At 49.0% G+C, this 18,948-nt stretch overlaps 1 protein-coding gene across 1 annotated transcript in view; it reads left to right on the forward strand.

Moving 5' to 3' along the window:
* WNT9A (Wnt family member 9A) overlaps positions 1 to 18,678 on the forward strand; it is a 19,739-nt gene extending 1,061 nt beyond the window's left edge. Inside the window, exons 2-3 of the mRNA XM_005428004.2 lie at positions 5,608 to 5,870; positions 15,809 to 18,678. Of these exons, the coding sequence (XP_005428061.1) occupies positions 5,608 to 5,870; positions 15,809 to 16,282 (737 nt within the window). The 3' untranslated portion in view covers positions 16,283 to 18,678. The remainder of the gene's footprint in view (positions 1 to 5,607; positions 5,871 to 15,808) is intronic.
* Positions 18,679 to 18,948: the final 270 nt, after the last annotated feature.

An 18,948-nucleotide genomic window follows, 5' to 3' on the forward strand; every position in this document is an offset into this window, starting at 1 on the left:
AATGAGTCTGGGGGCTCCTCAGGGGAGGTGGGTCTGGGGGTTCCTCAGGGGCCTTCTCAAGGGAGGCGAGTCTGGGGGCTCTGGGGGTTTCCTCAGTAGAGGTGAGTCTTGGGGTTCCTCAAGGGAGGTGAGTCTGGGGGGTGTCAGGGGCCTCCTCAAGAGAGGTGAGTTTGGGGGGCTCCACAAGAGAGATGAGTGTAGGGGTTCTCAGGGGCCTCCTCAAGAGAGTTGAGTCTGGGGTCTCCTCGAGGGACGTGAGTCTGCGGGGCCTCAGGGGTCTCCTCAAGACAGGTGAGTGTGGGGGCTCTCAGGGGTCTCTGCTGTCATCTCCTGCCCTGATGGCCAATCTGGGCCATCCTTTGCTGGTGGTGCTGCCCCCAAGGCCCACCAAGAGCTCCGTGCAAGGCCTGAGCTCGTCCCTGGAAGTGTAGGGCAGGCAGAGAATGTGCTAATGGGGGTACTTTATGGGCCTGCCCTCTCTGCTTCCCGCTGCTGGCCCTGGCTGCTCCCCTTGGAGGCTGGAGGTGTTTGTGCAGGTCTCTGCAGCCAGGATTTACATTTTCTGCCCATTTCTGCTGGAAATTCAGCTGCTGCTGGAGGACAGGGCTGGGAAGCTCTCAGAGCTCCTTCTTTATTATTTCTCCTGTTTATTTCTCCTATTTATTTCTCCTTGTTTATCATGCCAGTCTCTCAGGAAAGAAGCTGAGAAAATGCCTTTTTTAAAGGAAATAAGGCAAACCAGACTGTTCTGTGCTGTCCTGTTAGAGGGGGCAAGGGGAACCCTGTCATAGTACAGGGCAAAACCTGAAAGTGGCTGTGTGCTGTTACTGCCATGGATGTGAGCAGTGGGTAATTAATTCACCTCTTCTCAGCAGCTCAGGTGGAGATGGCCAGAAATTAGGAGTATTGGAGGAGAAGGTGATGTTTTTGGTTCTTTTTTTCGTACCACCACATATAATCCAGTTTCTTCCACCCTCCCAGTAAAACCCAGTTCTTACTTCCAGGCTGCAGCACCATTTTACAGACAGCATTCAAGGGGCTCCAGGGCTTTGGTGACTTCCAGAAAACCCCACGCTCAGCAATGGGCCTGGACCTGGAAAAGCCAGGGTGTGAAAGGCTTTAAAGATAAGAGCAGAGGTTTGCAGGGCTAATTAGTGAGGAGGAGTAATTCAGAAGCGCCGGGGCTTAACTAATGCACTGTCACTGACTGGTGGAAACAAGGAAAGTCCTTATGAAACCCAAGAGGTCCGGGCCAGAGCTGCAAGACATTTAAAAATATCCCTGCATGCCAGAGGAGTCCCTGGATTAGTGGTGCCTTGGGGAAGCCAAGCACTTTCTCATGCTGACACCTGGAGGCCACAGCTCGTTCCTTCAGACCCGCCTGTCCCCTGGGCAGGGCAGCCTGGAGTTAAAACGCCACAGAGACCCCCCCATCTCAGCCCTTGTCAGGGATCTGGGTGATAAATGAGAGCTCTGAGGGCTGCAGGGCTCTGCTGCTGTCTCATTCTGCCGTGGTTTATATCCCTGCAGCATCTCTGCCCTGCCCCGGTGCTGTAAATCCTTCAGGTGGTGTTCCTGAGCAGTAACACAGAGCTCTGTAAATCTTCTTCCTCCTCCTCCTCCTCCTCTGCAGGAGCTGCTGGTTCCTGGCTCAGCATTGCAGCAAGTGGTACCCCAGGGCAAAGGCTGGCATGTATCACCCACTAGGACACAGCTTTCCAAATCCATCACTGAGGGCTTGTTTCTCCTCCTCCTCCTCCGGGGAGAAAGGAAAAAAAGGGGAAAAAAAAACCACTTTTTTCACTTAAAAGGAGAAATTTTCTTACTCTTTGGTCACCAGACCAACCCTGGCTGCTGGTTTGCAGCTTGGGCTGATGCAGCCCTGGTTTCTTAAAATAACAGGGGATTGTTTAAGGGACTCGTTATCCTCTTTGGATACTCGTGCACAATTTTGGAAATGGCTGAAACTGGATAGCCAGGCCCGGCAGACTGTCAATGCACTGGGGCTTAGAATGCCTGCATTGATTTAAAGCTCATTATCTTGTTACAAAATATCTTGGTGCAATCAAATAGTGCGTGGTGGAGATGGCTTTAAAATCTGGCCAGAGCCAAATGTCACATGGAGCTCGTTGGGAGCTGTGAGATGATCCCCGTGCTGATGGGCACGGGGAATTTGGGAAGCTCTCGGTGGTGGAGAAGGGGAGGAGTGGAGACAAAGCTGGTGCAAGGGGAGAAGCTGGCAGATGAGCTGCTGCTCCTGCTGGCTTTCTGTCAGGTCTGGAATGCGTTGTGGTCGCACGGCGCTGACTTTCTGCTGGGATTCCACAACCGCTCCAGATTCAGCAGGGTGGAGAGCTGGGCCGCCCAATTCAGCAATTCAGGCTGGTGGCAGGGAGCTGAGTGTGCAAGGCCAGCTTGGAGGGGGTTTGGGGCAATCTAGAATAGTGGAAGGTGTCCCTGCCCAGGACTGGATGGATCTCAGGGTCCCTTCCAACCCAAACCACAGGCTCAGAGCTCCAGGGCTGGGTTTGCACGCCCCATCCCATTGAGGATTCTCTGTTTGGAGGGTTTGCACGCCCCATCCCATTGAGAATTCTCTGTTTGGAGGGTTTGCACACCCCATCCCATTGAGGATTCTTTGTTTGACACTGGTGCCTCTTCATTCTGTGTGGCTGTGGCAAGAATTCTCCAATCCAGGAGCGCAGCTGTCTTTGGTAGTGGCATCCCTCTGACAGGCATGTGGGCAGTCTGACCTGGGGTGTAACATAGAAAAAACAAAAGGATTTTAGTGAAAATCATAGTTTACAAAGGATGAGAGATGCTTAGAGGGCTGATGGCTGGGAGTTAAGTGTGCAAGGCCAGATTGGGTAGGGTTTGGACCAACCTGGGATAGTGGAAGGTGTCCCTGCCCAGGACAGGATGGATCTCAGGGTCTTTCAAACCCAAAACATGCCATGATTGCAGGCTCAGACCTCCAAGGGTTTGCACACCCCATCCCATTGAGGATTCTCTGTTTGACACTGGTGCCTCTTCATTCTGTGTAGCTGTGGCAAGGATTCTCCAATCCAGGAGCACAGAAGCTTGGGAACATCTGTCTTTGGTAGTGGCATCCCTCTGGCAGGCACGTGGGCAGTCTGACCTGGGGTGTAACCTAGGAAAAAACCAAAGGATTTTAGTGAAAAAACACAGTTTACAAAGGATGAGAGATGCTTTGAAGGCATTTTCTACCCAGAGGAGTCATCTGGGTACCCATGAGTTTTTGTTGTGTGAATTTAGAATGTAGAATTTAGAATACTCCACTTATATATGAAGAATACTCTCCTCCACACATACATATAATATATGAATTTAGAATACTCCACTTCCAGTGGCATATTTGCAGTGCTGAAGGTGTTTCTGGGCTGTCAGAATATTAAAATAAAAAAAATTGTTATTTTTACTCTCACCACTCTTTGCAGTGTCCTCAGTGAGTGTAGAGCTGAACCTTTCTTTATTTTAATGTCATTTCTAGTGAGGAAAAGGTTCCTGTTCTCCTTTTCCAGGTGAGCATTAGAATGATTGGATAATTCCTACCACAATCTGGGAAGAAGTAGAACCTCAGAACACTTGGGAGGACCAAGCCTCAGTCTCCTGGGGAGGATTTTCATCACTCTTCCTGCTCCTGGGAGTGTTTTGGGAAGGCAGACTCTGGGAATGGCCACATGAGTTTGCTTGGAGTGTCATGAACCTCCCAAGGAACAGTTCCAAAAATGACCTGGCAGTGTCTCTGCATGTCCTTGGTTGACACACCAGCTCACAGATATATCCACTACTGTCACCATCCACTTGTGTTATTTTTGAGTGGGGGATTTCTTGAGTCCCATCCAAAGCTGTTCTGGAATTGCATCTCAAATATGCAGTCGTTTACAGCTTCCATAGCTGGGGAATGGGCAGCTATAAATACTGCCATGTTTGCTTTTTAGTTCTGGCTTTTATAATTTGGATTGAAGCCCTGGGTCCCTCTGGCTGTCACTTACCTGTTGGAGGTGTGGATGCTGTCACATCCCTGCAGATCAGTGTGGGGGTGTAAAGAAAGGCTGTGCATGGAGGTTTGAGGTGTAAACTGGGTTTTTTTGAGCGAGGTGCTGTGTTGGGTGACACATCTCCTGCTTCCCAGCCCTCAGGTGTCATCTGTCAACAATTCTGCCAGTCTGGAGTAGGACCCAGTGATTTGATTCAGGAGGAGAGGGAAGAGTGAGGAGGACTGGAAGCCTGTGCTGGGTTCCTGCAGTTTGCTGTCCCCTTGGTAGCAGCAGTGGTACCTCCATGTCCTGTCCGACTCTTCATGGAGTCAAAGCTTTGGCTTTGAGGGGACCTTAAAGCTCATCCAGTTCCACCCCCTGCCATGGGGAGGGACACATTCCAGTAGACCAGGTTGCTCCAAGCCCTGCCCAGCCTGGTCTTGGACACTTCCAGGGATCGGACAACTCTTGCTCAACTCTTTCCATTTTCAGGCAGAGGCTGTGAGTGACACAGAGTGACAGGCACCGAGCTGGCCAGATTCCATGTGCATTCCTGAATCCTTGTGCCACCTCTGTCCATCATTCCTTGCCTTCCCCCGTGCCCTCTTCACCATCAGTGATGCAAGTAGAGCTTCCCATGCTGTGTGGGAGCCAGGAGAGCACAGCCCAGGCTTTTCCCAGAGGTGCCCAGCAGTGCCACAGGAGGAACAGGCAGGATCTGGTGCCCAGGAAATTCCACCCGAACTTGAGGAAGAACTTCTTTCCTGGGCAGTGACTGAGCTCTGGTGTGGAGTGTCCCTCACTGGGGATACTCCAGAGCAGTCTGGAGGTAATCCTGAGCCCTGTGCTGTGGGAAGGCCCTGCTGGAGCAGGGAGCTGCCACCAGCTGCCCCACCGTGGTCCCTTCTGTCGCCGGCTGGGGGCTGTGTACAAATCACAAATGGGATGGTGCTGCTGTGGAACGTGCCTTGAGCTGTTTGATTTTCCAGCATCAGCCTCATTCCATGGCTATGACAATGGGAAGATGCCAGCAGCTCACCTCCCAGGCAGCAGACTAAGAACTTAATGTTACAACTTTATAAGTTTTTTGACCAATCACACAAAGCAAAAGCACATTGACAGTAGTTCCATCCAATCACTATTAGCACACGTACCATTGGTTAAAGAATGCTTGCTTATTTCAAATACAATACATGCTTGTGAGCCTTAAAACACAATGCACAGAGCTCCATTATTAAGCTTCAAACTTCCTAATATCTCACCAGATAAACTTTTCTGCAGCTTAGAGAGTTATTCTAGACAAGCATTAATACACAGATCATTGTTCTAGTTGTCTTTGCTTTTTTACAGTTTAAATAATTTTTCTGCTGACCTATCTCATGGCTGCTGCTTAGCTCTAATCACAGTTCTGCTGTCTCTGAGGCCTGCCTTTTGCAGCTTTCCCAAAACCCTCTAATTTTGTGAATTCCCACACCTTCCAACCTTACCACTCTCTTACTCCGTGACGCAACTCACGCTCTTCTCCCGATAGGCTTTTACCTCCATTTCCTGTGTGTTTTCCCTTTCTTTAAGCTGCAGTTAGAGCCTGTCCCTGCTGTCCCTGCAGGTTTCAAGGAGACAGCCTTCCTGTACGCCATCTCCTCGGCGGGGCTGACCCACGCCATGGCCAAGGCGTGCAGCGCGGGGCGCATGGAGCGCTGCACCTGCGACGAGGCCCCCGACCTGGAGAACAGGGAGGCCTGGCAGTGGGGAGGCTGTGGGGACAACCTCAAGTACAGCAACAAGTTCGTCAAGGAGTTCCTGGGGAGGAAGCCCAACAAGGACCTGCGAGCCAGGGTGGACTTCCACAACAACCTGGTGGGCATGAAGGTGCGTTGAAGGCGCCGCGGGGTGGTGGTGGTGGGGGTCAGGCTGCTGTGGGGTTTTGGGGGGAATTATGCTGGTTTTGGGTGTGGAATAAGAGTGGTGGATGTGAAATGGATGGAGTGGTGCTCCTTCTGGAGGGGAGAAGGCTGAGTTGTGGGATTATGCCCTGGTTTTTATTGTGCAAAACCATCGGAGAGAGACCAGAGGGAAAGTAATGGGACTGGCCAGGTTTAGGAAATATGAGGTGGAGACAAGGATTGCTGGTTTCCCACAGGGAGGAGGGTTTCACACCACAAAGGGATGGAAAGACTTACATGAGGTAGAGCATAGAGGAAGGATTTTATGTTGCCACAACATGTCCTTGAGGGACGCTTCTCTTGCAGCAGTTCAGTAGAGCATGGACGGTGTAGCATCTCCTTGGCCAGGTTTCTTTAAAACCGGCTGGAGAAACAGCTGGCAGGGAACCAGGGTGGAGAGATTAATTTCTGGCTGACCTCAGACCTAATAGCCCCTCCAGTTTTGTCTTCTGGCAGAAACCTTCTGTGTCACCTAGAGCGGGAGACGGTGCTTGGTTGTAGAGTCCCTTTTTTCTTTCCCATCTTTATCCTCTCTTCCTGCTCTTTACACCTCCTCTGAGGCTGCCTAGGGGCCTCCCTGCAGGACTGCCAGAGTTCAGGAAGCATTTGGACAATGCTCTGGGGCACATGGTGTGATTTTTGGGTTTGTCCCGTGCAGGGCCGGGATTTGGACTCGATGATCCCTGTGGGTCCCTTTCCAGCTCAGCATTTTCCGTGACAGATGTAAAGGACAAAGTGTCTGCAAGTGCTGGGTCATCCCAGCAAGGGGAAAAGGAAGAGGCTTTCCACCTTCTCCCATAAAATGCTTGGCTGTACCTAGCCTAGAGTTGCTCCAACACGAAAATCCCTCAGATTGGCCAGCACAGGTGCTTAGGATCAGTGTTTCATTGCACCAACCTCCAAGGGGGACATACTGCAGGGCCAGAAATAGCCCTCGAGCCTTGTTATTGTCTGTGTGATTGGATGCAGGCTTGGGGCTGGGATGGGGGACCTGGGTCTCCAGTTTCCCAGGCAAATGCAGCCCAGCCAGTTGTGCATTCTAGGAATGGCCACCCCAGCTCAGTTGTTGCTGTGTCTATGTATAAAATGTCATTCCTCGCGATGGAATTGGGGCATCGGGGAATGCCACCAGCCAGGGCTGGCCAGCAAAGTGTCTCCCCCTCTCCCCACTACCAGATGCTCCTAGACAGTGCTGAGATCAGGATTAGAAATATCCTGGATTTAGCTGGTGTCTGGTTTTGGCTGACAGTTTCCTGCTCTGGATTAAAGGGCTCAGTGTCTCTGAACTCCTGTGGCAGCTCTTTGACATGTCAAACAGGCTTTGCAGGATGATGGGACTTGTCTCAACCCTGGTGTTGGTTGCTCTGTCCCATCTTTTGGAGTTGAGTGTGTAGCAGATGGGATGGCAGTGGAGAAGGTGGCCCATGGAGGCTGTGATTCCATGCTGGATGTTTCTCTGAGATGTCCTGGCTCTCCTGTCATTCCAGCATCACACAATACAGTCTCATCAAAACCTCCAAGGATGGGACTTTGGCTGCCACTGGCACGTCCTTGTAGCTCCAGGGATATCCACCAACAGTGGCAGGGCTGAAAACCTCCCAGATGGGTTTGGCCCCACTCCCAGTGTTCCCAATCCCAGGAGCTGCAGTCAGGATGTCTATATGGCTGAGGCCACTCTTGGATTTGGGATTTGCGTCCTTAATTATCATCTGTGCTCTACACTGCACGGCTCTGAGCTAAACGAACTCCAAGGATGATCGGGAGAGGTTGAACCTTCCCTTCTGTATCCTGATCCTTGTGAGTTAGCTCCCAGGGGAAGATGCAGGACTCTCCAGCATCCTCTGCCTCCGCTCCCCTTGGCACAGTGGGACTGTGGCCACTGGCAGTGGTTTCTCAGTGTGGTATCTGCAGCTGAACAGCTGAGTAACAGTTGTGACGGTTGTCCAGACACCCAGAGCCCTCCTGGCAACCCAAGTCACAGACCTCTGCTGCAGATCAGTGATCCACTGCTCCTATTTTCGTCCACCCACAACGTCTCTGTCGAGCTGGGATTGCTGTGTGACAGCTCTCCTTTGCCTGTTTGCAGCAGCAGTTGAAATGGTTTCTCTGTTTGTGCTGCTGGATATAATAATTCATCGGGCCATGGCATGGTGGAAAGCCAAGCCAAGCAGCCCAGCAGGCTCACAGCTCCACCATGGAGCCAGGCAGAGAAGGAGGGAATGCTGAGGAGGAAGCTTTCAGGAGGGTGGTGGTTGAAGATCAGGAGAGCACACATCTGTATGGTCCTAAACCCCTGGCACAACTCACTGTCACTAAGACGATGATCAGAGTGAGGACCCAGCCTGGCTTCGTGACTACAAAGTCAAAACTTGCAGTGCTTGCTTCAGATTCCAGAACATTGAAACCAGCTTGACCCTCTTGATGTGGTGGAGAGATTGCCTTGGCACGGCTTGCTCTCAGGTGTGGATTAATACCAGGTTTGATCTCTGTTCATCCTCCTGTTCCCACTGCACGTGCAGGGATGAAAGGATGGAGGCTGAGAGCACTGCTGCATTCCTTGCTGAGTTTGTGGATATTTTCCTTGAGGAAGGTAGTGAGTAGTTAAAGATGATTCTCAGCATGTTTTCTGTGCCTTCAAAGAAGCTGCCCACCAACCAACTCCTGCCATAAAGACTTTGCCACTATCAAGCAGGGTTTGCTCACCCAGTGACTGCAGCAGTCTGAAACCCCTTTGGACTCACCTAGCGTGGTTATTGGAACAATAACTCATCTGGCTTTGCTTTGGGGTGGATCAGAGGCAGTAGAGGGGTGCAGACAGCCTTGGTTTGTGCCATTTTGGAGCTGTGCAGTTTGGAGCTGAAGTTCTTGCAGTGTGTAGATGTGTGTGTTCGCTGAGGGAGTGGAGAAGTCTCTAGCAATGACACAGCACAAGCTTGGTGGTCTCTCACTGATTCTTTACGTGTCATTTTCCCCATCTAATTACTCCCAGCCACGGCAAAACATACAAATAGTCCCTTGAGACCCAGCAAAAAAAAGGACCTGTGCTGGACTGACTAATTTGGCAAGCAACCCTCTCCCCTCCTGGTCACCACACCAGTTTCTCCATGGTGTCACCCCAGCAAACAATCCCTGTATTTCTGCGAGGGTGACATGATCCTATCCCGCCTAGTTTTAGTGTCTCTTGGTAGACCTTCCCATTTAATTATGAATTTACTTCTGCTTTTTTACAACCTTGATGGGCTGCGTGTAATTTTGCTGCCACCAGTGAAATAATCACTGAACATGTTGTGCCCGTGGTGGCTCACCAAGTTATATGATATGACCTCAGTGGTTAATGAAAGGGTGAGCTTGTCTAGTGTGAGGATGAGGTAATTAGAGCAGGACTTCTCCAGCCTTCTCTTTATTGAAAAGCAGGAGCTCTGAATAGACCACTTATTAAAAAAGCAATTTCCCTTCCTTTGCCAGATCTGCTCTCCCTCATTCAGCCATTCTTTCCGAGGGGTCTTGGGTGGAGAGGGTGTTTTGGGGGGAGAAGTCAACTGCATTAAAGCTCCGTTGCCAGCAATGAAGTTTCTGAGTTATATTAAATGAAGCCCAGGCAGCCTTGCTAAAGCTCTCATCTTCTCTCCATCCTCCCCCCTTTTCCCCGTTGTACACACAAGTGCAGCCCTCTTTTGTAACCCATTAATGAAAAGGCGGAATATTAGAGCACTCAATTAGTTCCACTGGGCTTGAGTAAGTGATGTTTTAATTAAATTTGCCCAGTTTCTCAGCCAAGTATCATTAAACATGACTTTCCAACTCCCTCTCTGGAGCGTTGCTAAGTTTCTTAATCCCAGGAGTGCTGACCTCTTCCAGAGGTATGTCTGGTCAAGCATGTCTTACAGATCCAAGGGGCACAATTAAAAGGGGCTGCTGTTACCCTAGGAAAAAAAATTATGTTCTCACAGCCTTTTTCTTTCATCCTTCCACAAACCTTTGCCTGAAGTCCGTGTATAACCGCAGTTATCTTGAGTGTTTAATACAAAGTTATGGGGAGGTAGAGATGGAGAAGAAGAAAAGATCTCTCCTCCAGCAGTTTCCTGCTTTGAAACTGGTTCCTTTCATGAGGCTTCATTATTTTTTGCACAAGATGCTTTGGTCTGTGCAGAGCGAGTGTTTCTGAAGGACCACAGAATCCTGGAATGGCTTGGGTTGGAAGGGACCCTAAAGGTCGCCTTGTCCCAAGCCCCTGTCATGGTCCTTGTCACCCTTGTAGGCTTAAAGTCCAGACCCACCCTGAGACAGCTACACCTGGAACCATCTGGGATGCTCTGGAGAGGATAGTGGGAGGTGCCTGGACTTTCCCTTGCTGTTGACTTGCTTATTTTGGAATTCCATCTGAGGAATGGCTTTTCCCCCCCAGGCAGCACTGGCAGGGATCTCTCTGGAGGGCTGGAGATGCGCTCTCCATATCAGGGAGATGTTTGCCCAGCTATCATCTGTCTGAGGAACCTCATGAGCTATCACATAACATGTTATCAGAGCATGCCACCCTCTTCATTTCTGGAGCTCCGTTGGGCAGAGGGGGGAAATTGAGACCCAGAAAGATTAAGTGACTCACTAAAGGTCACACACAGGCGGAGAGAGGCACAACTCTCCTGTTGCAGAGACAGTGTTTACAAGCACTGGCCATCGAGTCTCACACAGTTCCTGCTCATTAACACAGTTCCAGTCTGACTCCAGCTTTTGCTGCACCCTCATGGTGTGTAAGAATTGCTGTTTTGGAGCTTAATCCACTTGGTGCATGCAAAAAAAACCCAAAAGACATAAAGCATCCTTCTTGGCAGTTTTTTAGGGATGTGTTTGCAGTGAGAAATGGGGCATCACATGTTTACCAAGGTACAAATCAAACCCAGCAAATAACAGTCCGAGAAGAGCTCTTAATGTACAGATCAGTTTTCAGGGCCACCACTGGTATTAATTGCTGCAGGTTATGACAGGTAGGAATGCCCAGGCGTGCTCTCTGGATTTTCCTCTCATTTCAGGCTGAGAATGGCTCAGCCAAAGCCTTTCTTAGGCCTGGAAATCAATACTCTGGAAAAAAAAATTGCTTGCTGTGTCCCAAAAGCGATTGCAGTTGGTTGTTTATGTGGAGCTTTTTTAGCATGGGAAGCATGCTAGGAATACTGGGCATGGGGAAAATACTTCTGAAGTTCTCAGTTTTAAGTAGGGTTATGTTGTTCTATGCTTAAATGTTTGTGTTTTAATACCTATGTCACTGAAATATGAATGTTCCCATTTTTTAAAGAGGGAATGGTGGTGGGAGGGGAAAGCTGTTCTGAAAATGCAGGTTGAGAACAGGCTGAAAGGAAGGGTTTTTTTAACAAGATAGAAGAAAAAAGAAAGGATGACAACTAACAATCTGAAACTTTCATAGTTCAGCCAGTGGCATTGGCCAGTGTGAAGGGACAAGCCTGGTCCACGGGTTGTGTGTGGGGACCGTGGCTGCTGTCCAAACAAACGTTAATACTTGAGCTGAGAGAATGACTAAGCCTATTTAAATTGGAGAGGGCTCCTTGTACGGGGGGACGGAGGGGATTGGATTTGTGGGGAAGCATCCCAAAGCCCTTCCCAAAGCCAGGCAAGGCTTCTCCCTGGATGAGCTGCCTACCAGGAGGGTTTGCTGCCCTCCTCTCCCCCAAACCATAGCGAATGGTTTGAAGCCCTGGAGCCGCAGCCCAGCCATGACGACAGCGGAGCAATGAGCGCGGAATTCCCACGGCCGGGTGTCCGCCCTGGGCTGCTGCTGCCCAGACAAGAGTTGTCTGAAAAAACCAAAAAAAAAAAAAACCCCACTGCCAGAGCCCCGTGACCCAGCTGGGAATGAATGGGAATCCTGTCCTCGGCGTTTCAGCTAAAACACTGAGAAATTGTGTGTTGCAGCATGTCTGAGACTGATCATGACGGGGGCACTCAGTCTGAGCTTCGCGGCGCACCATTGTTGGGAGGAAGGATTACATGTTGCATAGCAATGCTCTGCTGTGATCCCTTTTCCCCATGTAAAGGCAGTTGGGAAGGCAGTCCAGCAGAGCTATCTGGTTTCCTCCGAGCAGGAAAACCCCAGGAAAAACAGTTCTGTCTTGCTTTGTGTTTCCCTCATTCTGATTTTGTCAGTATTGGGTGTTCTCACGGCAAGGTCAGTGGGAATTTGTGTTCCTAAGTCAAGCTAAAAATCTTTACTTTCCTCCCAAACTGTTCTGTTTGATACTGCCAGACCAGGTGGTTGTTCAGAGGAGAGTGGGAGGACAGAATTCCCGTGTGTGATGCCATCCCTGACCCACCACTTGTCTTTGTTTGGCTTTGTTTTCATGGTAGGCACTCTCGACAGCACACAAAACAAAAAGGATGCGCCTTGTTGCTGCTGCTCCTGAGTTACTACAACCATGCTGCTGTCTGGTATCTGTGGAGTTGGGGCCATGGGGAGCATGAAATATTTTGTGCCTTGGATGGAAGCTGAGCCATTCTGCTCCACATCTGTGACAAAGGTGCAGGTGGCCACATCCTTGGTGTGGATGAAGTGATTATTCAGTGGTGAGTTCAGAACAGGTTCAGGTCTTTGTAGGATGGAGGTAGATCAGGCTCTGAACTGTGATGAGCCCTGAAAAGAAAGCAGGAGCTGCTACAGCTCTTGAAATACAATTTTATATGGTAAAACCTTATTCTTCCTCATCTAACCAAGAGTTTTTTGGGAATAAAAACGGTGTTTTTCTATCCTGGAAGAAGGATAGAAGACCTTCAGGTTTGAAAGCATGATCCAGACATTTGTCCCAGGATCCAGCCAGCAAAGCTTTCTCCAAGCAACCTGCTGACTTGGATCAGTCTTGCTCTGCTTCCTGAAGAAATGAGGTGGATTTAAGTGTCTCTGACAGGAGCTTGCACCAAGAGGAGGAAAGGTCGTTGTGGAAGCTGGGGAGCGGGACGGGAACCAGAAGGGCTTTGCCAAGATTCATTTTGGCTCGTGGGTGGCTGGGGCTGCAGGCAGCAGTTCCCCATCACGCAGCGCCTCGAGGAGCTGCAGCGTGACTGACAGCAGCAGGGGAGGCTGCCTGGGCAGGGAATTTTTCTAGGATTTTCACTCTTGCTGCCTCGTAACATTCTTGAGCCCTTCCCGGTCCTTCCAGGAGAAGCTTTACGGGGTGGTCGGGATGCACCGCGCTTTCACGGCAGCCACGGGAAAATCTGGATTTCATGAACTGCTGCATTCATGGGGACAGGGACAATGGAAACCTTTTATGCTTTGGTCCACCAGAGCTGTCCCAGCCACTGCTTAACAAGGAGCTAGAAGTGAGTCAGGAAAATCCAGACTGGGGTTCATGTGGAACTTTGTTTGAGCCCAGATGAGGAGAATAGAATTAATCTACCCAAATACACTGATTAGTACCCCTTGAGGGACCTTTGTGCTGCTGGAGGGACAGCTGGTGTGATGAGAATGTTTTAAAGCACCTCAATTAGTGCTAGGTGGAGATATTTAAACACCTGAGCTTGGCCCAGAGAGCAGGATTCTGCTCACAGACTCCCCTGAACTGAGGTGCCTCTGTGTGGGCTGGGTCCCCAGGCTCCTGTTGGTGATAGAGATGTGCTCAGCTGTCAGTGGGAGCCTGGAGAGCTGTTCAGTGGAGCAGGTGTTTGCCTCACTGCAGGGTCCTGCCCTGCTTTGGCTGCCCTCACTGCGATGAGAGTTCTGAGGTGTTTCTCAGACTGAGGTGTTTAAACTCGAGTGTTTGCCTCGGTGAGGTCAACCCTGGCTGGCTGATGGGATTCAAGTGCCTAAACCTACATGCTTACACCTGACTGAAGGTCCTGTGCCATCAGCCAGCTGCCAATCCATCAGGATCAGGTTTTCCAACACGTGTTGGGCTGTATCCACCAGCCCCACGTGGACGCCTTGGCTGCAGTGCTCCTGCAACGTCAGCACTCCCGCAGAGCTCCAGAGAGGTGGCTCCTGACGAGAACAGCCCCGACTCCAGGTTCCCTTCCTGAGTTTCATGACCCTGTCTTGTTCAATCAGCTCCAAGCCCAGGAGCAGGACTACAAGCTGAGCCAGTTCCCGTTGGTTTCTTGCTTTCCCAGCTCCTGTGCAATGGGGGTTGTCTCCTTTTCCAGGTGGAGCAGATGCAAATGCGCTGGGGGAGGAGGAAAGGTTGAGGAAAGCCTGAAGTGATGAATGACTGCAGTGTGCAGCCCTTTCCCAAGTATCCCAGCAATTTCTGCCCGGTTTGCTGATGGTGTGGGCGTGAAATCAGGTGGAGGAGCTTTGTTTCACACGAACTCAGCTCTCACTTCTGGACAAGCAGTGAAACGGGACTTTACACGAGGGTGGGGACGGGTGAGGGTTGGGGTTTTCCCCCCTCCCCCTCGGTGTTGAAATGTGTTCTGCACGCTCTTGTCTGACATTGTGGGATTTCTTGTGGACTTGGCGAGACACTTTGGCACACAAAGCGTGACAGCCCTTACCCAAGCCATCCCAGCTGAGCGCTATAACCAGCAACACATCTCCCCCTGTAACCCGTCACCGCTCTGAATGCTACTGTGTATTATTGGATTGCACTTGCAAAGGTCTTTGGCTGTCACAGGAATGAAGTGTGACCATTGGACAGGCTCTGCTGAAGGCTGCATTATGCATATTGTCTTTCTAAAAATGTTTCTGGAATATCACAATTGGGCCAGGCCCCAATTCCGAGTCCATGACCTATTGCACGGTTGCACATGGGGCTCAGCAGGATTTGTGCAGCCAAATAATTAAGAACCGGATGGTCGGGAAATGGACTGCAGCCAGTCCTCTGCTGTCAGGAGGCCACAGCAGCGCCAGATGCCATCATGGGCACAGGGGGAGGTTGTTTTCTTCTTTTTTAGGCACCGTAGATGCCCAAAGGAAGGGCACTGTTAACAGGACTTGGTACCTTGTCAGGACCCAGCTCTGTCAAACAAACTCTGTCCTCACCTGCTGATTTAAGGGGTGGTTGTACCTTACCCATTTAAAGTCAACAGAACCTAATTCTGGGGAAGGGGCAGGGTGGGAGAATTAGAAATACAAATTTGTGTTTATAATCTGTGGACAAAATGTGGGGTGTCTGTGGCTGTCCAAATAACATCTCTGCTCATGTGTTGCCCATGGAGGTACCCCAGGTGTAAATCTCTCTCTGGAGAAGGGGAACTGGAACATTCCAATGCTGTTTCTAAGTAGACGGATGTGGCTTTGTGCCATGAAACTTCTTTATTGCAGTTGATTTGAAAAGGATGGGATTCTTTGTTTAGCATCAGTCAGTTGATGATGCTAAACTAAGATTGCTTCTTCTTGTACTTGGGTTTGGGGTCCTGTGGTATGGAGAAGGTTCCTATTGTCCACGCTTCTGTTCTGGAGCATGTGCCACCCCACCTCTTTCCACTTCTTCCACTTTTATATCTTATCTACTTATTATTGACAAAGATAAATAGGTCTTAAAATATGTATTAATCTCTTAGTTGTATCACAGTTTCAGATCTCTATCTACACGATGAGTGGCAGCACTGGACAATCTTTGTGCACCTTTCTAGTATCTTTAATTAGCCAATTAAGCAAAGTTTTTGCAGGTGAATGTCATACTTTGGGAACTGAGATCCTTTTGAAGTATTTCCTGTAGGATGTGTTTTGAATGTCGTACTTTGGGAACTGAGAGCCTTTTGAAGTATTTCCTGTAGGATGTGTTTTCTGTCTGCTTCCAACAGATATTTTTTGGCATTATCTTCAACTTGGTGTCCCTGAAGCGTCTTCTAGAAAATATCATGCTTTACTTGATGCTTTGATGACTGATTCTCTTTGGGGCCATGTGTGTGTGTCTGCAGGTCATCAAAGCCGGCGTGGAGACCACCTGCAAATGCCACGGCGTGTCCGGCTCCTGCACCGTCCGGACGTGCTGGAGGCAGCTGTCCCCCTTCCACGAGATCGGCAAGCAGCTGAAGCAGAAGTACGAGACCTCGCTCAAGGTGGGCAGCACCACCAATGAGGCCACGGGGGAAGGCGACATTTCCCCCCCTAAAAAATCCATCCCTGGCCACAGCGATCAAATCCCAAGGACTACGGATCTCGTCTACATTGACGACTCCCCGAGCTTCTGCCTGATGAGTCGCTATTCCCCCGGCACCTCGGGACGGAAGTGTTACAAGGACAAGAACTGCGACAGCATCTGCTGCGGCCGGGGCCACAACACGCAGAGCCGGGTGGTGACGCGCCCGTGCCAGTGCCAGGTGCGTTGGTGCTGCTACGTGGAGTGCAAGCAGTGCACCCAGAGGGAGGAGGTTTACACCTGCAAGGACTGACACGACCTGCGGCTCCTGCTGCACTTGGGCCAGCTTGGAGAACTGCCTATGGAGACAAACAGGGTTTGATTGACCTTCTGGCATCTGGAAGCTATGTTGAGACATAAGCACTTTGTAGGGTACAGGTGACCCAGCTGTGTTGCTGTTTTGTTTTGGGGTTTTTTGTTTTGGTTTTTTTTTTTGTTTTGTTTATCCTGTAGACTGAATTTTCATGAGGTCCAACCATGTGGAAATAAGTGCCTGTCACACTGGGGTTAGACACCAGTTGACGTTCACCTTCATCACCTACGTAGTTTGACGGATCATTTCTCCTTGGAACGTTGTTTCAGCCATCCTCCATGAACTCCTGGGCTAAGAGATTCCTTTGGCATGAATATCCTGTACTTCTTTATTCCTGGAGCTCACCCAACTGCTCAGAGAGCTGAGCAGATGCAAAAGATCTTTCCGCTTTGAGTGCGGTGGTGCCGGAAGCGGACATTTATTACTCCTAAAATTGGAGTGGGATTTGTAGAGAATGATGGGTTCTTCCAGTGGAGTTTCTGCACATGGAGCAAACCAGGCTCTGACAAAGAGACCCACTGGAGCATCAGCTCTTTAATGACAGCTCTGTGTCCGCGTGCATCATCACCAGTACAGCTCAGAAACATTGGGTCCACCACACTGCAGAGAGAAACAGATCCAAGAAAGAGGTTGGGAAGACAGCAGAACACCAGATGTGCCTGGCCCCTTCAGTCCAATCCCCTTCTTTATTTAAAACAATTCACCCAAATGCAGGCTCTTTAGCACTATCGCTGTCTTAAATTTAATCTTTTTTTTTTTTTTTTAAACCACTAGATACTTTTGTTTCATTTTCACTTAGCGCATGATTTATTTTTCTCTCCTCTCCCACCTCTTGCTGATGGAGGTCAACTTGTGGTAACTGCTTCAGAAATCCCAACTGGAACTCGTGGAGCCTTATGCCAGTTGAATTTGGACGTGTTTCTCTTGAGTAGGACGAGAGGAATCCGAGTGCCTCTTGGAACCCGGGGCTGTCTTGCCTTGTGGAGCAGCTGTTTTGGCCTGGATCAGACCTCTGGAGGAGCTGACTTTTCTTTCCTAGGTCATCATTCCATTTACTCTAAACCATGGCAGTGGTACATGACACAAGCTGTATGTAAACCCTATGACCTTAAGATGATTTTGGTTTTTTTGGTTTTTTTTTAACCACTAGATCGAGAACTGTACTTTAAAAACACACCTGCTAAATCCTAACAAACTCGTGGATTTGGAATAACCAATCGACACAGAGACAACCTGAGAGAAGCCAGAAATTTGACTGCAGGGGTTGATCACTCCAGTGCTGTGAAACACATGACAACCTCCAGCATTTCTTTTTTGCTTGGAAGAGGAGATTTACAATCCAGGACTTGGCGTGCCAATATTCTTCATATAAAAGTGGATTGGAGGCAGCCAGCAAATTGCCTGAATGAAGCTTTCTAAGGAAAAAATGGGGAGAAGAGGGTGTTTTGTTTGATTTTTGGTAGCAATTTTTGATTGTCCAGTAGTAGCAATTTCCAGCGAGTTTCTCTAAGCCATTGATCTGGTGTTCAAAAGAGGAGATTCTCAAACATTAGTAAAAATTAGTAAAAAAAAAAGAGAGCAATTTCCCAAAATGAACCATTATTTTTTAAAGTCTTTTTTTCCTTATTTAATTTTTTCCCCCAAATTGTAGCCACTAATATTTAAGCTGTTCATACGCATCTGCTGGGAAGAGAAAAGATAGATTTGGGGTTTTCTTAGTAACAAATACCTGCAGTCCAGCCTGGCTTGTTGGTATCAAATCTTGAGGTGGGGGCAGGGGGAGGGACAGGGTGTTACTGTTTAATAGCACCATGGCTCTGCAGAGTGAAGCAAAATGTCTCTTTTTTTGGTGTTTCCTTATTTGCTGTACGATTCTGGAGGTTGGGATAATGCTGGAGGAGTGAAGGTGGAATCCACATGTGGAATTCCCACCTTCCACCCCAGCAAAGCACCAGGAAGGTCTCACAGCTTTTTGGGAAAGTCACCCCTGAGCAGTTTATCTAATGGTTTAAAAAATAAATCGCCTAGAAACCTATTATTCAGTGTGTATATATAGATATATATGCACACCTTGACACATAAATATATATATATATAAATATTGATCATTTATTTATTGTAAAGCCCTTCAGAAGGACCTTCTTATGGTTTCAATGTGGTATTATGTTAAATTCTCTTTCTCCCCTTGTCTCTCTCTCTCACACATGTGTGCAAACTCACTGTTACATTTTTGTGTGTTCTAGAATAGCTCTTCCCCTTTAAAGTAAAGGCAGATCCAAACCTGCTCAAAACAGGAACTTTGGGATCTGAATTACTATTTCTGGCTCCATTCTTTCTTTTTTTTTTTTTTTTTATTTTTTCCCACAGTGAAACGGGAAGGGAGGTCTTGTAACAGTACTATTAGTATTATTATTATTATTTTTAATTATTATTATTATTGTTATATTTAAACCATGGGCCTCATTTTCCTCCTTTTCACTGGTGTCTCTGTCTCCGTTGACCTCGCTGGAGTAACTCCACATTGCACTGGTGTGAGAGGAGAATGAGTCCCTAGAAGCAGAAGAGAGGGGAGTGTTGGCATGGATATCCTGGCCAAAAAAAAATGC

This window comes from Geospiza fortis, unplaced genomic scaffold, assembly GCF_000277835.1.
Source record: "Geospiza fortis unplaced genomic scaffold, GeoFor_1.0 scaffold178, whole genome shotgun sequence".
NCBI lineage: Eukaryota > Metazoa > Chordata > Aves > Passeriformes > Thraupidae > Geospiza > Geospiza fortis.